At 49.9% G+C, this 19,594-nt stretch overlaps 1 protein-coding gene across 1 annotated transcript in view; it reads left to right on the plus strand.

The window, feature by feature from the left end:
- EPHA2 (EPH receptor A2) overlaps window positions 1-18,165 on the plus strand; it is a 25,615-nt gene extending 7,450 nt beyond the window's left edge. The window contains exons 2-17 of the mRNA XM_083375887.1: window positions 2,145-2,212; window positions 2,965-3,625; window positions 8,564-8,719; window positions 9,192-9,524; window positions 10,199-10,323; window positions 10,443-10,602; window positions 10,759-10,861; window positions 11,592-11,647; window positions 11,936-12,061; window positions 12,241-12,423; window positions 12,544-12,605; window positions 12,831-13,040; window positions 13,818-13,967; window positions 14,851-15,044; window positions 15,249-15,404; window positions 17,074-18,165. Of these exons, the coding sequence (XP_083232013.1) occupies window positions 2,145-2,212; window positions 2,965-3,625; window positions 8,564-8,719; window positions 9,192-9,524; window positions 10,199-10,323; window positions 10,443-10,602; window positions 10,759-10,861; window positions 11,592-11,647; window positions 11,936-12,061; window positions 12,241-12,423; window positions 12,544-12,605; window positions 12,831-13,040; window positions 13,818-13,967; window positions 14,851-15,044; window positions 15,249-15,404; window positions 17,074-17,179 (2,849 nt within the window). The 3' untranslated portion in view covers window positions 17,180-18,165. The remainder of the gene's footprint in view (window positions 1-2,144; window positions 2,213-2,964; window positions 3,626-8,563; window positions 8,720-9,191; window positions 9,525-10,198; window positions 10,324-10,442; window positions 10,603-10,758; window positions 10,862-11,591; window positions 11,648-11,935; window positions 12,062-12,240; window positions 12,424-12,543; window positions 12,606-12,830; window positions 13,041-13,817; window positions 13,968-14,850; window positions 15,045-15,248; window positions 15,405-17,073) is intronic.
- The last annotated feature ends 1,429 nt before the right edge of the window (window positions 18,166-19,594 follow it).

Genomic DNA, 19,594 nt, shown 5'->3' on the forward strand with positions numbered 1-19,594 from the left:
AGAAAGAAAAAGAGAGAGAGAGAAAGAGAAAGAGAGAGAGAGAGAGAGAGAGAGAGAGAAAGAGAAAGAGAAAGAGAGAAAGAGAAAGAGAGACGGATTTGTCAATGTGCCCAATGAGATGGGCGACCCTGTTGATCCGGAAGAGGGTGGGTCCATCGGGGCAACGGAGACTGAATATTGATTCCCAAAGGGGTCTCTTGCTTGCCTTTGGGCCACGTGATCTGGATCGACCACGCCCGACGGGAGCTTTGGGTCTTTATCCACCAAAGCGGGTTCTCAAAAGTGGGGGGGGGGGGGTAAGCTGCCTTCCATTCTAGGCAGAGAACGCGCATTAATTTTACCTTAAATACCCACTCCCGATTTAACTCACCCACGCACGCACCCCCGCTCTTTGCGAACTGGACTTGGTGACCCTTACATCTCCTGGCCATTCTTGCAGAAATGAATGGCTGTGTGTGCCAGGGGAGCTTGATGGCCCCCCACCCCCACCCACCCACAGCTTACACCCACACACCACAGGGAAGCACAGGGCCCCAGAAGGCAGGTGGGGGGGGGGTCAAGAATTTCCAGAGGCCTGACGGAGCCGGTAAGGTCTCTAGGATGGCGGTGGAGGAGCTGGAAATGCAACAGGGGGGGGGACTACGAGGCAACGGGGACCTCCACAAGTTCAGGCTGGCTTAGCTTTGCAGTGGGGTGTGTGTGTGTGTGTGTGGGGGAAGAGACTGCTGTCAAAAAGGACTGGGGATATCCTGGCAAAATAAGCAATCGGGTGCCCCCCCCCGCTGCACGCTGCCCCTTTTGGACACGTGCAGCAGTCTCGTTCTGAGACGAGGAAGAAAAGTCCTTTGGGCGGCCTGTGAAGCGGATGCGATTTTAAACCCACGTCAAGCCTCACCTTCTATACCCCGGACGATTCTCGCCTGGTCCCCGTTTTGTCTGTCCGAGACTCTCCCACTTCTTGGGTCCAAATGCAAGAACGGAAAGATGAGGCGTTATCAAGATCGCGTGGCGGCAAGCCAGGATTAAAACAGCCTTTGCCAGGAGCCCATAGAGGGGGGGAAAAGAGAGTCACCGGGGCAGGGGATGCTCCGTGTGTGCCTTGGATCTTGGACAAGGAGAGGCGGGGCAACGCTTCCACGGGTGCAGAGCAGCTACTGCAAAATGTATTTTGTATCTATCAAGATTTGGGAAGTTTAAGCTTGGGACCACAAACACCTTAAAAAGCTGGGCAGTCCAGGGTGTGGGTGTGGGTGTGTGGAGTTACGAACTCTTCTGGCTAGGTTGTTTTTTGTTTTTTTTCAGCTCATCCAAAACTTGCTCCGGGTCTTTTCGTTCTTTTGTTTTTGTAATTCCGCCCCATGATGCTGCCGTGCAGATCTCAAAAGAATGATCCTCTCGCGGGGAGCCACTTTTGTGGGATCTTAAAAAGCAGGCAGGGATTTCTGAAAGGGTCGCACAATGGAGGGACCCAGACACGGCTGGGAAAGATTTATTTGAACTTTAAACTGGCTGCCCCCCCTGACATTCTTGGGAGGAGAAAGAAAAACAAAAAAAATGCGTAATCTAAGCAGTTAAAGCCGCGCCAGGGTTGTTTAAAGGAGTCTTGTTTTGCGCCGCCATAATGAGGAGGAGTTATTGCGACCGTTGTGGCACGCAGGTGTATGAGTGACAGCCAGCGTTCGGGTGGATTTGAGACGAAAATGCGTTTTAAAAATCGAAAGAGAGGTAGGGCATTCGGAAACGTTTTGAGCGTAGCTGAAAATCGCTCCAAATACTTACTTCTTCCCTAAGCCCAGCTGCCAGGAGATTTAAGAGACCCCCCCCCACTTCAACTTGCTCCGTTGTGTCCAATCCTGCTTTGGGGGTGGGGGCCTGCTGTTGACACAATAGGGAATTACAGGCACTTGGACCCCATTCCAGTCGCTCAGGTGCTGCTCAGCACCGACATTCTGCAGAGATGAAGCTGAATTCAGTTCAGTCGAGAGGTCCCCCGTTTACGTATGTCCTGCGGGCCTAGCCTTCCCCGTCCTGAATTCTTTGTGCAAGTTTCTGGAGCTTTAAAGATTTCCTATCGTTTCCCCACCGTCGGGAGGGTGACACCGTCGAAAAGGCGTCTTTTGGCACCTCTCTCTTTTATTTCCTAGTTGTCCTGCTCGATTTCGCCAAGGCCCAGGGCGATCTTGGATGGCTCAATCATCCCTACGGGAAAGGGGTAAGTTAAGTTCCGGTTTTTTCTTGCAAAATTGCTGGTGCTGGTGGTGGGGGGGGGGAAGTGAGCTTTGAAGTCAGCTTTCAACAGTCACTAAATTTCCGAGGGTGAAGATTCCCTCTAGTGCAAAGCGTAAACAAGCTTTGCTTTAAATATCCGTTTTTCATTTTTTTTTTTTTAAAGGGAGCCGGCGAGAAAAAATAATCCTCCTCCAAGCGTAGGTAACTAGATGCAGGGCAGCAGTAGTAGCAGGGCGAAGAAGGCTGAACAAAATCCGTTTCTCCATTGGGTTAAACCAGGGGTCTTCCAACTTGGCCCTTTTATGACTTGTGAAATTCAACTCCCAGAATTCTTCAGCCAGCATGCCTGTCTGAGGAATTCTGCGAGTTGAAGTCCACAAGTCATAAAAGGGCCAAGTTGGAAGACCCCTGGGTTAAACGGTCCGGCGATAGGATATTGCTAAATTAATTGGTTTTGGAAAGGAGGGACAAATGGCCATCGGAAAGTAGCTCTGGGAACTAGAGAAAGCTGCTGAAGTGGGCCAAGGCAACACTGCTCTTAATCTGAAGAAAGCCAGGGGCCCTTGGTCATTTTTTGTAAGCAACGACCTAGCCACAGTTGACCAGGTGAGATTAGATGACCGTAGATTAAGAAGTCTTTATTAGAATTTGCCGCCAGGGCCCAGAGCAAGGAGTTCTCGGGCTGTGCGCCGTGCCAAATGCGATGCCGTGATGTCTTCTCCTCCTGTCCACCAGTGGGATCTGCTTCAGAACGTCATGAACGAATCCCTCATCTACATTTACTCAGTCTGCAACGTGCAGGAAGGCGACCAGGATAACTGGCTGCGGACCAACTGGATCTACCGTGGGGAGGCCCAACGTATCTTCATTGAAATCCAGTTCACGGTCCGGGATTGCAACACCTTCTCCCCTGGGACGGGCACCTGCAAGGAGACCTTCAACCTCTTCTACGCCGAGTCGGACGTCGACTACGGCATCAACTTCCAGAAGCGCCAGTTCCAAAAGATCGACACGATTGCCCCCGACGAGATCACCCTGCTGGAAGACTTCAGCACCCGCAGCGTGAAGATCAACGTGGAGGTGCGCTCCGTCGGGCCCCTCACCCGGAAGGGCTTCTACGTGGCCTTCCAGGACATCGGGGCTTGCGTGGCGCTCCTCTCCGTCCGGATCTACTACAAGAAGTGCCCCGCGGTCTTCCGCAATATGGCCAGCTTCCCGGAAACCATCGCTGGGGCCGATTCGCAGGACCTGGCCAAGGTGCCGGGGGCTTGCGTGGCGGACGCCGTGGCCACCGAGGAACCCTTCATGCACTGCAACTCGGACGGAGAGTGGCTGGTGTCTATCGGCGAGTGCCTTTGCCGAGAAGGATACGAAAAAGAGGGGGACAGCTGCAAAGGTCAGTAAACCGTGACTCGCCTCTAGCTCGGCTTGCTGATTTTCTTGCCTGCCAGGCACTGAATAAATGAGCACTTTAAGGAGAAAAAATAATAATAATACCAGTTCGGGTTTCTAGGGAAAGTGAAGCGATGTGCAGATTCTAGGATGACAAACCCAAGGGAAGCAGGCTCTTCTGTCGCATTTTTGTTTGGTTGGGCTGGGGGGGGGGCTGGAATATTGCTGGGATGAGGCTGAGCAGAAAGAGTAAAATGGAACTTCTAGTCCCTTATTCTGGGGTGGCTTCGCAGCCACACGAGAAGGGGGGGCATTGACTATCCAAGCAGAGGAGGGGGGATTTGCCCTGGCTTTGTCCTTCCTTGTGGGGAAATAAGGGGGTGGGGTCCTTAGGACTGAGCCTGGCCTTGGAACTGACCATATGGGAAGCATTTGCAGCTGGATGCCTGGCAGGAGAGGAAGCGCAGGGCTCCTTTGCGGCCACCCTACAGGTGTGGTGCGGGAGGCTGTGCAGGTGTGCTTTGGCCCTGCAGGAAGCGCCGGAGAGCCAGCCAATCCCCTCCCTCTGAGCTTCCACCCAGGAGAGACAGCCTCTGTCTCCTGGCTGGGGTGTGCCGTCTCTGGCTCAAGTTCCTGCTCGACAAGAACAGCAGGGTGGCAGGGGAGGTCTCGGATCCCGCAGGCCCCTGGCGCAGCTGATGGGGCCTTCTGACGGGACAGGTTCTTCTCCGCTTCAGAAGCTACGGCCGCCGCGCAGGAGTTGCGCGGTACCACTCTGACCTTACCCTCCTGCGTTGCACGTTGGCAGACCCCAATCTCTCTTAGGTCAGGATTCAAATCACGGGGCCTGACAAAGTCCGCTGAGGTCCCCACGGGTGGCCAGGCGTTCCTTGGCCAGGCGTAATGTTCCAGACAGCAGCAGCAGCAGCATTTTTCAAAGCCAGCATGTTGTATAAAGCAAGCCTAGTCCCTAAGCAGGGAGGAGGGGGGGGGGTACTTAGGCGCGCAAGGGGGCTGAGGCAAGCAGATTGTGCCTCAGGAATGTGCCTGGAGTTTGCAGAGAGAGAGAGAGAGAGATATGGAGCTCTCAAGGTTATGGAGCCCTCTTGAGCACACAGGCTTCCCAATGGCCCCCCCTCTTTTCCTCTTTCGCTGTGTGGCTTATCTGATAGGCCATTATCACACTTCCCTCCCGCCTGACCCCAGTCCCATTTGGCCCCTGATAACCAGCGCCACCAGGGCCCAAATGCGGAGGCGGTCCTAGCTTTTTAGGTTAGTCTTAGGGGAACCTGGTGCCCCCCCCAACCCCCGTTGGGGCTAGGGCCAAAGCTTCCCAGCGCAAAAGGCTGGAGAGAAGAGAAGGAGCATCTACTCCGAAGAGCAACCTGCTGCTTAAGTCAAGAGTCGTTCCTCCTCTGAATGTCCTGTCTGGGCCTCACCCTGCCCAGGATCCTGTTCTGAATGGGAAGCACAAAGCATAAACCTCACCCACAGCCTTTCAGAGATTATCCGCGCTGCCGGTTTCAAAAGCACCGCGTTTTACCTCCCCAACTCCTACAAGATCTGGACTGCAGACCCAGTGGTATTTTTCGGTAACTCTTTGGCTGCTATTTAACCATCATCCAGGTTTTCGTAGCCTCGTTTGGTAGCTCTACCAGTCGGCTAATTTAATGCAGAAATTAGAACTGAGTCATTGGATTTCGGCGGAGAGGCTCCTCCGACGTGATGTCACGCCGCCGCGTTGGGGGAATAATCAATATCCGCAAAGCGTTAATGCTGTGACTGGTGGTGTCGGAATTTCCCTCTCGAATGCGAAAAGGCAAATTTAGAATCCCAACCAATCAAGGGCGGGGTTGCTGGAAGAGTCTGCATCCTGAGAAAGAGTTTTAGCCAATCTAAACTGCCGCAGAGCTCCTCAGACCATGCGTACGGTCTCGCAGTCAGTTCAGCAACACCCTGACTATCCATTATAACCACCACTCCCTGTTAATGCCAGGGAAGCAGCTGCTGGCACACCTGCCCGCGAAGCCTTCGGCAGAGCCTCAACATGCCTGTTTGATTGTACATGGCCCCCTTCGGCCCCGAGGCAGAGAAAGAGAAGGGGGTGGGTGGGGGAGGAAGGTGGCCCTGTTCCAGTTTTAAGATGCGCCCAGAACTCTTCACCATGTGCCAGTCTCCTCTCTGCTGCTGCACACGTCTGGCCAATTTACGGCCAAAGTTACTGTTAGAAAGACCCACCCACCCCCGCTGCCCACTTGCCCTTTCAGATCTTGATTAGAGGACATGCCGTAGGAGCTACAGCAAGAGATCCTACGTACCTGTCAATGTTCCCTAACCTTTCCGGTTTTGCGGAGCCGGGAGGGGGAGAGAAGGGATGGTTCCATGCGAGCGGCGGGCACCCACACCTGCCACTCGCCCAAGTGGAGTGTGCGCGCCCACGCTTGCCCACAGCTTGTGCAAGTGGGGATGCGCCCGGATGCATGCCCGCCTGCCCGCCACTTCCACAGCCCGGTTCCGAAGGGCTCGAGGCCCAGAAGTCGGCCACGGCCCAGAGGTTGGGGAACCCTGGAATAGATTCTCTAGACAGAGCACCTGTTTTTCTTCCTGGCTTTACTGAACCGTCTCTGATAAAATAATAGCCGCAACCGGATTTTTTGTAAAAAAAAATAATAATCCTAAAATTGAAATCTACTAGCATGCCAGCTTTTCAACCGCTGTGATGAGACAATGGTAACAGTGTCGAGATTTAGTTTGATAGCAAGAGTACATAATTGGCATGAAGGTAGGCCTAAATTCCATCCCCGGCATGGGAAAAACTGCAAGTCAGTGGGTGACCAAGATGAGGGGAGGAATGAGGGAAATACTCCCTGAGCGTTTTCTAAGCAGCTATGGTTAACATCTGTCATGGGTCCCATCGACAACTCATTGTAATGGGAGCTGCCTGCATTTCTGGGCTGGTGGGAAGGAAACGGTAAGGGGCAAACAGTCACACTGCACATCAGAAACATTCCTTCCGAGATCTCAGTGGCATCTTCAACGTTGCCTGTGCTGCTCTGGGCCTCCAGAGGCCCAGCCATCTCATCCCTGCCCAGTGCATACTGCTCCTTCTTCAGAAAGGGCTGTGGGCACCAGCCCCTCCTTCCTGCCTGCCCATTTATATAGGGGAGGTTTACTGCCTCCCCTTTGTTTCCCTCTAGACTGAAAAGGGACCACACACACACAAAAAAAAAGAAGAAGAAGGTGGAGTGGCAATGTTATTTCTGGAGAAACCGCTTTCAAAACCCAGACTGGCTTTTTCTATTCAGCGTGTAATCTCTATTGTTTGCTCAATTTAATCCTTGTGTGGTGATAAAAGTTCCAGTCCGGGAGAGGAATTTTGGAAAGACAGAAAGAGCTTAAAATATTAAATCTACGAAGCTTTAAGAAGATTGTATTGCAAAGGGGGAAGGTAGAACGTTATTTGGGGCCTCGGTTATCCATGCTACTTTTTTTTTCTTCCCCTATCTACTCACTCGAATCTCAGAAGAAATACATGAGATGTGGATTGCCAAAGTACCCTAGAGCAGAGCCCCCCAACCTTTTGGGCACCGGGGACCCGTTCTGTGGAAAGAGGTTTTTCCGCAGACCGGAAGGGGTGCGTGGTTTTGTGCACTGCCTGCATCCCGCGGATGGAGCTTTGTTTGTGCAGCCCGGTTGCTGGCATGCCGCGGCCCGGTACCGGTCCATGGACCACACATTGGGGACCCCTGCCCTAGAGTCACTCAAGTGACCAGTCCTGGTTGAACAGGGGACTTGAATCTGGAGGCCCTTGGGCCTAAAGCGGCATCGGTCATCAAAGGGGTTCTCCACCTACTCTATGCCGCTGACAAATCTTCTGCCAGAGCTGCAATTCCAGCAGGACAAAAGGAACCAGCCATGCAAAAACAGCCCCAGCGTGCCTTCTCGCAAATGCCTGCTGTGGGGAGCCCATCTATGTCTTTTCTTCCCACCCCATAGCGCTTGATTTTCTGGGAATCTCGTTACTGTTCCCAGTGCTTTTTTTGTAAAAGAAAATGGTGCTGGAACTCACACATGTCATACAACCTGCCTTGCCTACCCTACAAGGTTCCACCCAAAAAAGGTGCCGGAACTCCGTTCTGAGCGTTCTATGAGAAAAAAAGCCCTGACTGTTCCAAGCTTCTTCCTAAGGAGAGGTGGGAGATGGGAAAGACCGATTGGTGCCCCTGCTGGGGGTGTAGCGGGGGAGGCGGGCAGCCTGTGACTTCAGTGGCCTTCAAAATGGCCTTCACTGGCTCTCAAGTAGATGGGCTTTCCAAACCAGAGCTTCCCAAGCCTCATCCTCTACTGAATTGTAGCGGAAGTGACTCAACTCGCAGGGGAGCAAAGCTCGTTTCCAACGGAAGACTGTAGTTGTCCAGGAAGTAAAGGTGAATACCCTTTAACCGGAACAGTGATTTTCTCTGCAGCCCGGACCTGCCAACATAAATTACAACAATATTCTGCCATCCGAGCCTGCCGATATCGGCAAGAAATGCTATAAAGCCAAAAATGGCAGCAGGCAGGTGCTCTGATCTCACCCACTTTGGTTGGTGTGTGTGTTTGTGTGTGTGCGCCCTTCCCGTCTCACCCTCCGTTTCAAGTTGAAGCTGCGTTTTCAAAACTCTGGCCTTTTTTCTCCCTCCGAGCAGTGCTTCATTGTGAAAGCATCCCGGTGCGCTCTGTTGGACGTGTGGTTTTATTTAAGTACTCGTAATACGTTCGTTCCCAGTTTAGAGGTGGAGACTCAAGACCAAGAAAACGAATTGCGCGTAATCCACTATTAATCCGTGTCTTTTGCGTTTGATCGGAGCGGATTCCATCTAACTACATTCACTGGCTCAAACCTGGCTTAATTGTTGGTTGAAATGAGAGTTACCAAAAAAAAAAAATGTTTTCCTTCCAGCTTGCTCACCCGGATTCTTTAAACAAGATGTCGCCAACAGCGCTTGTTTGAAGTGCCCCTTGCACACGCTGCCGTCTTCGGAAGGCTCCACTTTGTGTCCTTGTGAGGAAGGCTACTTCCGGGCTCCAAGTGATCCGGTTTCCATGGCGTGCACAAGTAAGTGAGAAACAGAACTGGGGCTGGGGATGATGGTGCCAGGAAGGAGGATCGCTTTTATCCCTTATCCGGGCTAAAGCAGCTGAGATAAGCGCTGGACAATACAGTCTGTGGGTGTTATCGGATCTTGGGAAGGGAGCGACGCTCATTTATTCCCTCCGACTTTTCGCCTCTGTTTTGTGAAACGATTCTGCAATCAAAAAAAAACACCTTGAGATTGGCTTCTACAATTTTGCTTTGTCCATATCCATCAAAGGAAGGAAGGAAGGAAGGAAGAAGCAAATGCAGAATAGAAGTGGAAGGAAAGGCACCGGGAGATAAAGGGCGGAGAGATACACAATGGAAACTTAGAGCAAATGTGCGGTTAATGAGTTAAATTGCTCGTTTAAGTAGTCATCTTTGGTACTCCATCCCAGAGATCCAGGCATGATTTTTTTTTCCCAATTCTTCTTTTTGTCTCCTATCTTGACAGAACCGCCCTCTGCTCCTCGGAGGGTGACGGCAATCGGTCTGGGTGCTAAAGTCCAGCTGCATTGGTCCCCGCCCCAGAACACGGGGGGCCGCCAAGATGTCACCTACCGTGTATCGTGCGAACAGTGCTGGCCAGACTCGGGGGACTGCCGGCCTTGCGACACTATCGTCCGCTATTCAGACAATCCCGACAGACTCGCTGGCACTTCTTTGACGATTAGCGATCTTGAGCCCCACGTCAACTACACGTTCACCGTAGAGGCTTATAATGGAGTGTCCTCCTTCAGTACCCAGCGCAGCTACGGAGTCACTAGCATCAGTGTCAATCAGACAGGTAAGGGCCTTGGGTACCGCAACCCGATTAAAGCGACGGGATCTAGTGATCACGGTGAGATGCCTATCGCCCAGGGCTCTTGGTTCGTAGCCCCTGGGTGGAATGAATTAAGACAGGCTACCGTCCTTTGGTACGTCGATGAGACTCATCTACATCCAAAGAGATAACTTTGTAAAACGGTGCCAAATCCCTCGGTTTCAAAAGACTGTGGTCTTCCGAAAGCAAAAATCGGCAAAGCCACTTAAGATAGTTACCTGAAAAGGTTTCGTGTGGCTCCTCTCCAAATTCTAATCCCGGCTACTGAATGGGGAAAGGTTTCTCATTTGGGGCAGCCTCTTTTCACATGACGAAGCACTCAAGTAGCTGAGATGTCCCGCTACCGAAAGGGAGCAGTTTTCGATTCTGGAAATCCAGTGTGGGTCGATAGGCAATTAATGCCCTCGTATCTGGCAAAGGCAATTAGGCAATTAATGTCCTCGTATCTGGCAAAGGCAATTAGGCAATTAATGTCCTCGTATCTGGCAAAGGCAATTAGGCAATTAATGTCCTCGTATCTGGCAAAGGCAATTAGGCAATTAATGTCCGCGTATCTGGCAAAGGCAATTGTGGGGAAAGCGTAACCGGCTAGGGGCGGATTTTCTCAGCCCTCCTTCTTCCTCTTCCTCATTGCGCAGAACCGCCAAGAGTAACTTCGGTGACCATGGACAGTCGCACCGCTACCAGTTTAACGTTATCTTGGACTGTCCCTCCTCGCCAACAGAGCCACGTTTGGAAGTACCAGGTTACTTACAAGAAGAAGGTATACATAACTCTCCGCTATCCGTGGCAACTTCCTTTTGTGGGGGGGGGGGCTGGTATTTTGTAGTAGAAAAAGTGAGCCACAAGGGGTGTGGTTTTTTTTTGTTTTGGTGGTTACAGAAGGATGAAAACAGCTACTCGGTCCTGCGCTCTGAAGGAAACTCAGCCACTCTCCATAAGCTGACTCCCAAGACCAAGTACCTGGTGAGCGTCCAGGCGCTGACTCAGGAGGGTCACGGAGCCCACGGCATGGAGCATGAGTTTGAAACACTGCCGGAAAGTGAGTTTGCTTTGGGGTTTCCTTTCCCCCCCCCGCCGCCGCCCCCTCCGGGGAAATAAAACACAATAATTGGGGCAGAGTTACCACTTGAGAACCGCCTATCCTGGGAATGTGTGTTTCTGAAAAAGCTTCCCGCCCGCCCTCTTGTCTCCGTAGCTTCAGAAGGTGCGAATACCGCCGCGGTCCTCGGAGGGTCCATTGCCGGCTTCGTCGTCATGCTTGCTGTCATTGTGATCCTTTTCCTGGTCATTCGACAGAGGTGTGTGTACTGTTTTAAGGTTCCGTTTCTTTCAAACAGGAGGAATTTGGGGCGGGCGAAAAAATGCCATATTTTTGTCCTGCACCGTAACAAGCTCTGTGGCTATTTGAAACAATACAAAATCTTCACGCTCAGAGAAGAGAGCGGGCGGTGGGTGAAATGCCTCAAAGCCCTTTCAGTCGCCTCACCTTTTTGCCAGCCGCTGCACTTCCCAGGCTGGAGTTTCTTCAATTGTGAGGGGGTGTGAAGCAGGGGGGGAAAGGTGGCGGCGGCGGCTTAGTCCAAGGAAATGCAGAGTTCCGTCCGGATGACCAAGAATCTAGACCGACATCTAGCCTTCGGAGAAATGTCTGTCAGTTTAATAATTGGGTTTACCGTAAGAATGACAGTAGAAGAAAGCACGTTACGTTAGAGAGAGGCATTTTATCCGGGTTTTTAAACCTGCAAGAAAATTAACAATTAATCGTAGGCCCAGTGCGCCATTTGTGCAGGAGGGAGAACCTGAATAGGCATCAATGCAGCAGCTGAGATTGATAAGCATCTCCTGGGGCTCCTACTGAAAACAGCCCCCCCTAGTTTTAATAACAATGGAAGAGGAGGAGGAGGACTACAAAAAAGGCTTCTTTAATCCAAATGCCCGGAGACTTGTGTGTGTGTGCACGCGCGGGAGGAGTTGAAGACTCTGCTGTCTTTCAGGAGCTATCGGTTAAGCCTTCCAAATTTCTTTTAGGAAAAAGAATTCGCGGGCCCGGCAGACTTCCGAAGATGTTTACTTCTCCAGGTCTGGTGAGTATGAGTCCCTGATTGTGTGACTGCGCTGGGAAAATTGAACAAAACTGGGACGCTGCACGTTTTTGGAAAGGATCCAAACTACAGTAATCCGTTTAGGCCCCGAGTAGGAATATTCATTCTTCATATTTTTTTAAAAGGAAAAAACAACGTGTTCACCTATTGCCGTCCAATCGTTAAGAGAGGCTGGGTTGGGATGTGACCGAACAGCAGCGGAGTTTCTCTCCAAAGCCTTTATGCGCCATTCCTGGGTTGTTTTTTTTTTAAATCCCTTTGATTCTGCAGATCAGCTCAAACCCCTGAAGACTTATGTGGATCCCCACACCTACGAAGACCCCAATCAGGCGGTCCTGAAGTTTACCACCGAGATCCCCCCTTCCAGCATTTCCCGACAGAAAGTGATTGGAGCAGGTACGGATCCCAATCGTCTCAAGCAGGGCAGGGAATAGAACGTGGCTGCCTTCCCCCTGGGGCAGCTTGGATCGATTTGTTCAAGGTGTTTGCCTTTATTCAGAAAAAAGGTTATCTTCCGTTCCATCACAAATCAAGATTCTTCTTTTCACACCTCTGTTTTTTCCCCCCTCCGTCAGGAGAATTTGGCGAAGTTTATAAAGGCATTCTGAAAAGTGGCAAGAAGGAGATCCCTGTGGCCATAAAGACGCTGAAATCTGGTTACACCGAAAAGCAACGCATTGACTTCTTGAGCGAGGCCAGCATCATGGGACAGTTCTGTCACCACAACATCATTCATTTGGAAGGAGTTGTCTCCAAATGTAAGTGCCGGGTAGAATCCTAGCTTGTTCTTGGTTTCTGGCTCCAAGACATCACTCTCCCGCCCCCGCTGCAGCGATGAACAGATGAGACCTTGAATGGGTTTTTCCTTCTCTTTCCAGGTAAGCCTTTCATGATCGTCACCGAATACATGGAGAACGGTGCCCTGGATAAATTCCTACGGGTAGGTCTACCTTTCCCCCCCCGCCAAACCTCTTCTCACGTGTAAAGCAAGAGACCCGATCCTCCCTTGTGAATCCACCCTTTCAAATTCTCCAAAGTGGAGAGGGCTTGGAGGTATGTCTGGGCCAGACTCGATCACCTGTTTAAATCCTCCTCCTCGGTCGGTTCGCTGGATGCTTCTGCACGTTTGCTTCTGAAAATGCTTCCACTCTTTTTTACCCCACAGGAAAAAGACGGGGAGTTTTGCGTCATCCAGTTGGTGGGCATGTTGAGGGGAATTGCTTCCGGAATGAAATATTTGGCCAGCATGAACTACGTGCATCGGGATCTGGCTGCTCGAAATATCCTTGTGGACAGCCAGCTGGTCTGCAAAGTCTCCGATTTTGGCCTCTCCCGGGTCCTGGAGGACGATCCCGATGCTACTTATACCACCAGCGTAAGTGATCCCAAATGGCTTGTCTGAAGTGACGGATTGCCAAGATAACTGCGAAGAACAGGGGGAGATCCACTATGGCTGGAGGAAAATGCCTAGAGCTAGGGACAACGTAAGGGTACCATCACTAAGTTGAATGAGAATCTGGAAAAAAGAGAAAAGGGGGGGGGTTGTACAAGGATCTAAAAAGGAAGATGTCAACAGATGAATTTGCCTTATTCCACAGACTCCAGGGGGAGCCCAGTGTGATAGGAAAGGTGGGTGGGGAAATGAAGAAACGCCCCTTCCCAGGTTTGTAAACCGGGGGGGAGGGGTTGGCCCAGTCTCCAGACCGAAACTTGATTTCTGTTCATTAACATCTGCCAAAGAGCGCTAACGCTTGCTAGACCTGCGGCTACCTCGCTATTCACTTCACATACAGTATACGGATGTTCTGGCCTGGCGTGAGGATTGAATTCAATCACTCTGGCTTGCAAAGCAAGACTTAGGGCTTGCCATTGTACAAAAGCCAGGCCGCTATGCCTTGTTTAGCAAACCACGATTAAAGCCAGGACGCCACCGTACAAATAGGCGAACCCTAGCAGAAGCCTAAACGGGGTAAGGCGTACGTTTAGAAAGCCGACAATGTTAAAGGTCTTTGAAGCCGGAGGAAGACGACGTTTATAAAATAAATACATTATTTGTAATTATTTCTAAAGGCGGCACACACATTCCTCTGCGATTTGCCTCCTTCCGGCATCAGGTTTTTTGATGGGCGGGTTTGCTTCTCCTCTCACTCAGGGTGGGAAAATCCCCATTCGATGGACGGCGCCCGAGGCCATCTCTCATCGCAAGTTCACGTCTGCCAGCGACGTCTGGAGCTACGGAATCGTGATGTGGGAGGTGATGTCCTACGGGGATCGGCCTTACTGGGAGCTCTCCAATCATGAGGTAGGTCCTTGGCAGACCCCGGTGCCGGGTGCGGGATTTAGCCCTGGCAACCACGCCTGCGTTGCCCCTCGACTCCTTCTAAGACTCTTGCTGTGGCCTAAAGACATTCCTGGCGATGGGCGCGTCAGGAACAGAGGAAAAGGGTCTTCCCATTTTCTTGTAGCCGAAGACAAAGCCTTTCCTTTCAACTGTAGATGATTTCACCAGCCATTTATTTTAGAATCCTGGGGCTGGAAGGGACCTCGGAGACATTCCAGTCCATTCCAGGCAAATGGCTACGCAATCTTTCCTTGCAACCCTCCAGTGATGGATTCCCCCACAACTCCAGGCCCAACTCAAGAGTCAGGAAATCCCTCCTTTAGTTCCCTTTTTCTACCCTTCTCGTCTCCTCAGGCACTCTGGGGCAGACTTCCCCTTTGGAAGGGGCGCGAAGAGACACCTGTCCAACGTAGCCTCTCTCGCATTTTTTTAAACATTTTTGCACCGTTGTAAGGTTTTATCACACTTCAAAGACAGGATGCAAAACTAGCGCAAAAATCAAGATAACGCTCCATTAGTCCAGAAGATATCTCCCTCGTCAGATGACCCTCGGTTTGAAGAGGCAAAGACAGCATGCCGCAGGTCAATTCCATCTATCCCAAACTATGAATGTGGGTCTTGTGATTCCAGCTTAGCAAAAGGGCCTTGAAAATTCCCACGAGGAGGCGGCGCGAGCGTTATCTGGCCACCCGGTCTTGCCGGATGGTTAGCTGAGCGCTTATCTTTGGAACAAGGCTGCAGGTTGCCAACTGTCCCCTGTCAAGAGCTTTTTGTACACGGATGGTTCCCCTCGGGTGGGTTGGGACTCTCCAGGCTCCCAACCGCTGTATTCTTTCCGAAATAGGTCATGAAAGCAATTAACGAGGGCTTTCGCCTCCCGGCCCCCTTGGAGTGTCCTTCGGCCATCTACCAGCTGATGATGCGATGCTGGCAACAAGAGAGAAGCCAGCGGCCTAAATTCACTGACATCGTTAGCATCCTGGACAAGCTCATCCGCGCTCCCGAGTCACTCAAGACTTTGGCAGAGTTTGACCCTCGGTACGTCTTGCTCTCAAGTTCCTTGTCCGTTTCTGGCAGTTTGGAAAGCTTTGGTCTACTGGCTCTTTTGACCCTGGTTCTTGACCTAGGAGCGTGTATGTAAGAACGGGCCCAGGAATAAGTGCGCTCCGTTACCCTTCCCCAAGTTCTTGGCCCCTTTTTTTTGAGAAACTGTCTAAAGAGCCCTTTTCTTTGTCTTTGAAGGATCTCCATCCGCTTACCCAGCACCAGCGGCTCAGAGGGAGTTGCTTTCCGAACTGTGGCAGAGTGGCTGGAGTCCATCAAAATGCACCAGTACACCGAGCACTTCCTAGAGGCTGGCTATAACGTCATTGAGAAGGTGGTGCAGATGACCAACGAGTGAGTGTGGTTTTGCAGGCACCGGGGTCCTGGGAAACGGGCCTTTGCTCGCTGAGTTCTCGACCCCCCAGGCCACCGGCTACCTCGTCCCACTCCATCTCTGGAGATCTCTTTTCTGCTCTGCAGGAAGTTTACATCGTTCTTCTAAGATTTGTCTTAGCATCCACTGGAGTCCTCTTAAGGCCATGCCTTTGCTTTTACTTTTTCAAACAGAAAACTAGACCTTCTCTTGGCCAGTCAGCGATAAACCTTTAGCAACCGGGGTGGTGGTGGGGAAATGCACACTGTGCAAACGTTACGTGTGAACGGAAGAAGACGCCTTTCTGAATAAATCCATTCCAGGGAAGGCTTAATGCCATTTTCCTTTCTGTTCACACGGATGTCCCAAAGGTGCTTTTTCAACCGCGGGACAGCCGGGACCTGGATGTCTTTGAGAATCTCCGTAGGCATTCACATGAGCGTAGCTTGGGAAATTATGGACTTTTGCATGCTTCGTTTTTTTCCACTGGCGTTCCCTTCGCTGATGAGCTTATGTTTTGTTTCCTTTATAAAATTCACTGAGGGCAAGCGGTGTATGAGAACGTCACGCGTTCACAATAAAGGAGGGTGAAACGATGATGTTCCCCCCACTCCCACCCCTCAAAAAATATGCAGTTACAGCAAATTCCATTTGCTCTGCCCGCTGTCTTCTTAGGAGCAAAGTCTCCAAAGACCTACCCTATAATTAAGCCATTTTATGCCGCCAGAAAAGCAAAAGTGGGTTATTAAAGGCAGCGGGCTATCTGGCCTCTTTGGATCTCTGTAAGGGAATTGACCATCCCACTGCCCAGAGGCTATAATATACAGCAAATGAATTATTACATATCGCAATTGGCTATTTTAAAAGGCGGCGGGGGGGGGGGAAAGAAAAGCGTAAGCTATCCAGTGGATCTAAAGCTGCCAAGGTTCTCCCTTAATTCTTTTTTCCATCTCTTCTTTCTTTTTTTTTCTTTTTTTTATTGAAAAGTTTTATCATACATTTTATCTTTAACAGTCCCCCCTACCCCTCCCCTATCCCTCCCTACCTACCCCTCCCCCCCTCCGACTTCCCAGAGCTAAGTACAAGGTATAAAAAACAAAAAAAAAAACAATCATAAACATCCATATGCTAACAACCATAAACTCTAAAATCTATCACTCTCTAGCTCATATAGGATAACTAAAAACACTATTAATATAAAATATATGAAAAAAGAGAAAAAAAAAGAAAAAAGGAAGACTTATTCAAATGCTACATGAAACTTTTTAGTCCCATATTTGTTCTGGATATACTCAATCCATTTTCTCCACTCCATAATATAGCGTTCTTGCGAGTGATCTTTCAAATAAGCCGATATCTTTGCCATCTCTGCCAGGTCAGAAACCTTTAAAGTCCATTCTTCTATAGTCGGCAGTTCCTCCTTCTTCCAATACTGGCCTATTAAGAGTCTTGCTGCCGTAATTAAATTCAGCGTCAACTTAGTGTCCACAACCGTAGCATCTGTAATTATTCCCAACAAAAAAAGTTGCGGACAAAACTTTATCCTTTGCTTAAAAATCTTCTGCATATTCCACCAAATTTTTATCCAAAAAGCCTTAACCTTTTTACAAGTCCACCATATGTGAACCATCTCTCCTTTCACATCACCAGGGATATCAAGAGAATCGGCGTGCGTCTCCCAGGACACCAGAAGCGAATCGCCTACAGCCTCCTCGGGCTGAAAGAACAAGTCACCACCATTGGCATTCCAATTTGAACGGGAGGAAAATGTGCCCGACGGCGGTAGCTCGGATGCCCTCTTCAAGCTACCGCTCCTGGCGTGCTCGGTCTAGAACCATTCACAGACTTCCTGGTATATACTTGAAGTGGAGAATCGACGCGACCTCTCTCTCACCAAGGATGCTGGCGGCGGTTAAGCGCCTCACTTCACCATCCCGTATTTATTGCCTGTCTTCTGAGGAATCTTGGAAATGCCTTGTGCCGCTGCTTGATGCAAGGATCCAGGACGGTGCCTTATTTCCTCAAGCACAGCAGCCACGTGGCATTCTGCCAGCCTGGAAAGATCCTCAGGCTACTGAATGTTTGTAACCCCTTTCCCCACACACACACACAGACACACTTCTTTCATCTCCTTTCTCCATTTTGCTTCCGAAACGCTTGACTACTGCAACTGAGATTATTGGTCCATCGCTGGCTGGCTGGCGTGCCACACTCTTTTTGAGTTTTTTTCCTGAAACAAAAGCCCGTTCCTCCTTTTCACGCTCAAATATCTGAGGGTCTTTTTCTTTTAACATTCAAAGGGGAGAAGTCCGTAATTATAGCTTATATAGGAAGCTTTAGCTTTAATTGGATTAGCACCATGCACATTTAGAAGACCGCAGCAGTATAATGAGAACTGCTGGATATTCTGTTCTTGATTTTTGCTGCTCTACAGGGAGTTTTCCATCTTATATGTTGACTCTTTTGCTCTTTAACGAACCTAACCTGGCACTTCCAAGAAGACTTTACGCCGTCTCTGCTCAAGCCTCACCTGAAAGGTGGTTTGCCAAGAATAATCCAGAGACCACTCTTTGCAAGTCAGCTTCATTGTTATTTATACTTCCTTCCTTCCAAACCGCTCCTTAAATGCACTCTTTTGACTTCTGGGTAGTTACTTTTCCTTCATATCAATATTTCATTATTAATGTTAATTTATTTTTATATTTATTACTTTTTTTTTAAAAAAAAGGAACTGTTTCGATATTAAACATGATGCACATTTTTTTTTAAAAAAAGAATTTACTTTTGTTTCGGCATAAATAATTCTCTAGCTTAAATAAAAGTGATTTTATTCTTTCCCAATGTGTTAAACGTGAGTAGGAGGGGTGTGGAATGGGAAAATATCAACACTAGAATTCGGATAGCTAACGAAGGGCAGGAGATTCGGGACCGGTCAAGGCAAGGTACGATGCACTTATGTGCACCACTGGATAAAGGAGCAGCGGCCTTTGCTAATGTGAACGTGGCTTCCTCCTTATCCGATTTCCAAAGGAATTAGAAATTTGATCTCCAGAGTATGATCTAACAGTACTGTTTTTTTATATTGCCGTGGAAACAGTCAGGCCTAAACCACAAAATCTAGTTTGGAAATTAAAAGAAGATCACTAGGCAGCCATATTTCTCCAGCAACTTCCCAGCGGCATCCCCTCGTTTCAGTTCAGATTTCTGAATTATTAAGTCTTAGGCGGAAACGACTAGCACGCATGTGCGGGGGAACCTTTACCTTTTTTTACCTTTAGGCGCTACAGAAATAGGCACTGTTCTTGATGGGTGCAAAGGGATCAAGAAGATCCTCTTATGAAGCACTACAAAAACTGGGGGGGGGGGAGAGGGAAATTCTGCCTGAACATTCCCGTGTATTTGTATGCCACAAGCAAGCTCCGTATTTAACTTTCCCCTAAAACGATCACGGTCCCATGGAAGGGCAGCTCCACCCTCAGAATGACCCAGGTACATTTAATTCCAGCATTTCTAGGACCTGCCTGTCTACACAGTGCATGCTCCGGGCCCTGCTGGATGGATTTTGTGTCAGGCCGCACTTGATATATCACACGACAGTGCAAACATTTGTCCAGTGCATGACAATGCAAACATGCCTGTTTGCAAACAGCTGCGACACGACTTTGTGTGTTTTCATTTTCACAGTAAGCGCCAACCTCGAGGGGGGAAAGATGGCAAGTCTGACAAGCGGCCGTGCCTCAGAATGCCAGGCTGCATATTAGTCTACACGCACTCGTTCAGAGCTAGGAAAATCTTGGTAAGCACTGTGACCTTGTCTCCAGGAGGAATGTGCCCCTGCTTGGCTATTTGTCTCAGACGCAGCTACTTGGCTGATCCTCAACTTGCCCACTGGGATTTCCACTGAACGATTTCTCCAACTGAGTTGACAAGTGTACCACTTTACGGGGGTTGTGTGTGACAGATTTTATTTTCCTGGGCTCCAAGATCACTGCAGATGGGGACTGTAGCCAAGAAATTAAAAGACGCTTGCTCCTCGGGAGGAAAGCCATGACAAATCTAGACAGCACACTAAAAAGCAGAGACGTCACCCTGTCAACAAAAGTGCGTATAGTCAAGGCCATGGTCTTCCCAGTTGCAATGTATGGCAGTCAAAGCTGGACCATAAGAAAGG

Source organism: Vipera ursinii (assembly GCF_947247035.1).
Source record: "Vipera ursinii genome assembly, chromosome: 17".
Classification (NCBI taxonomy): Eukaryota; Metazoa; Chordata; class Lepidosauria; order Squamata; family Viperidae; genus Vipera; species Vipera ursinii.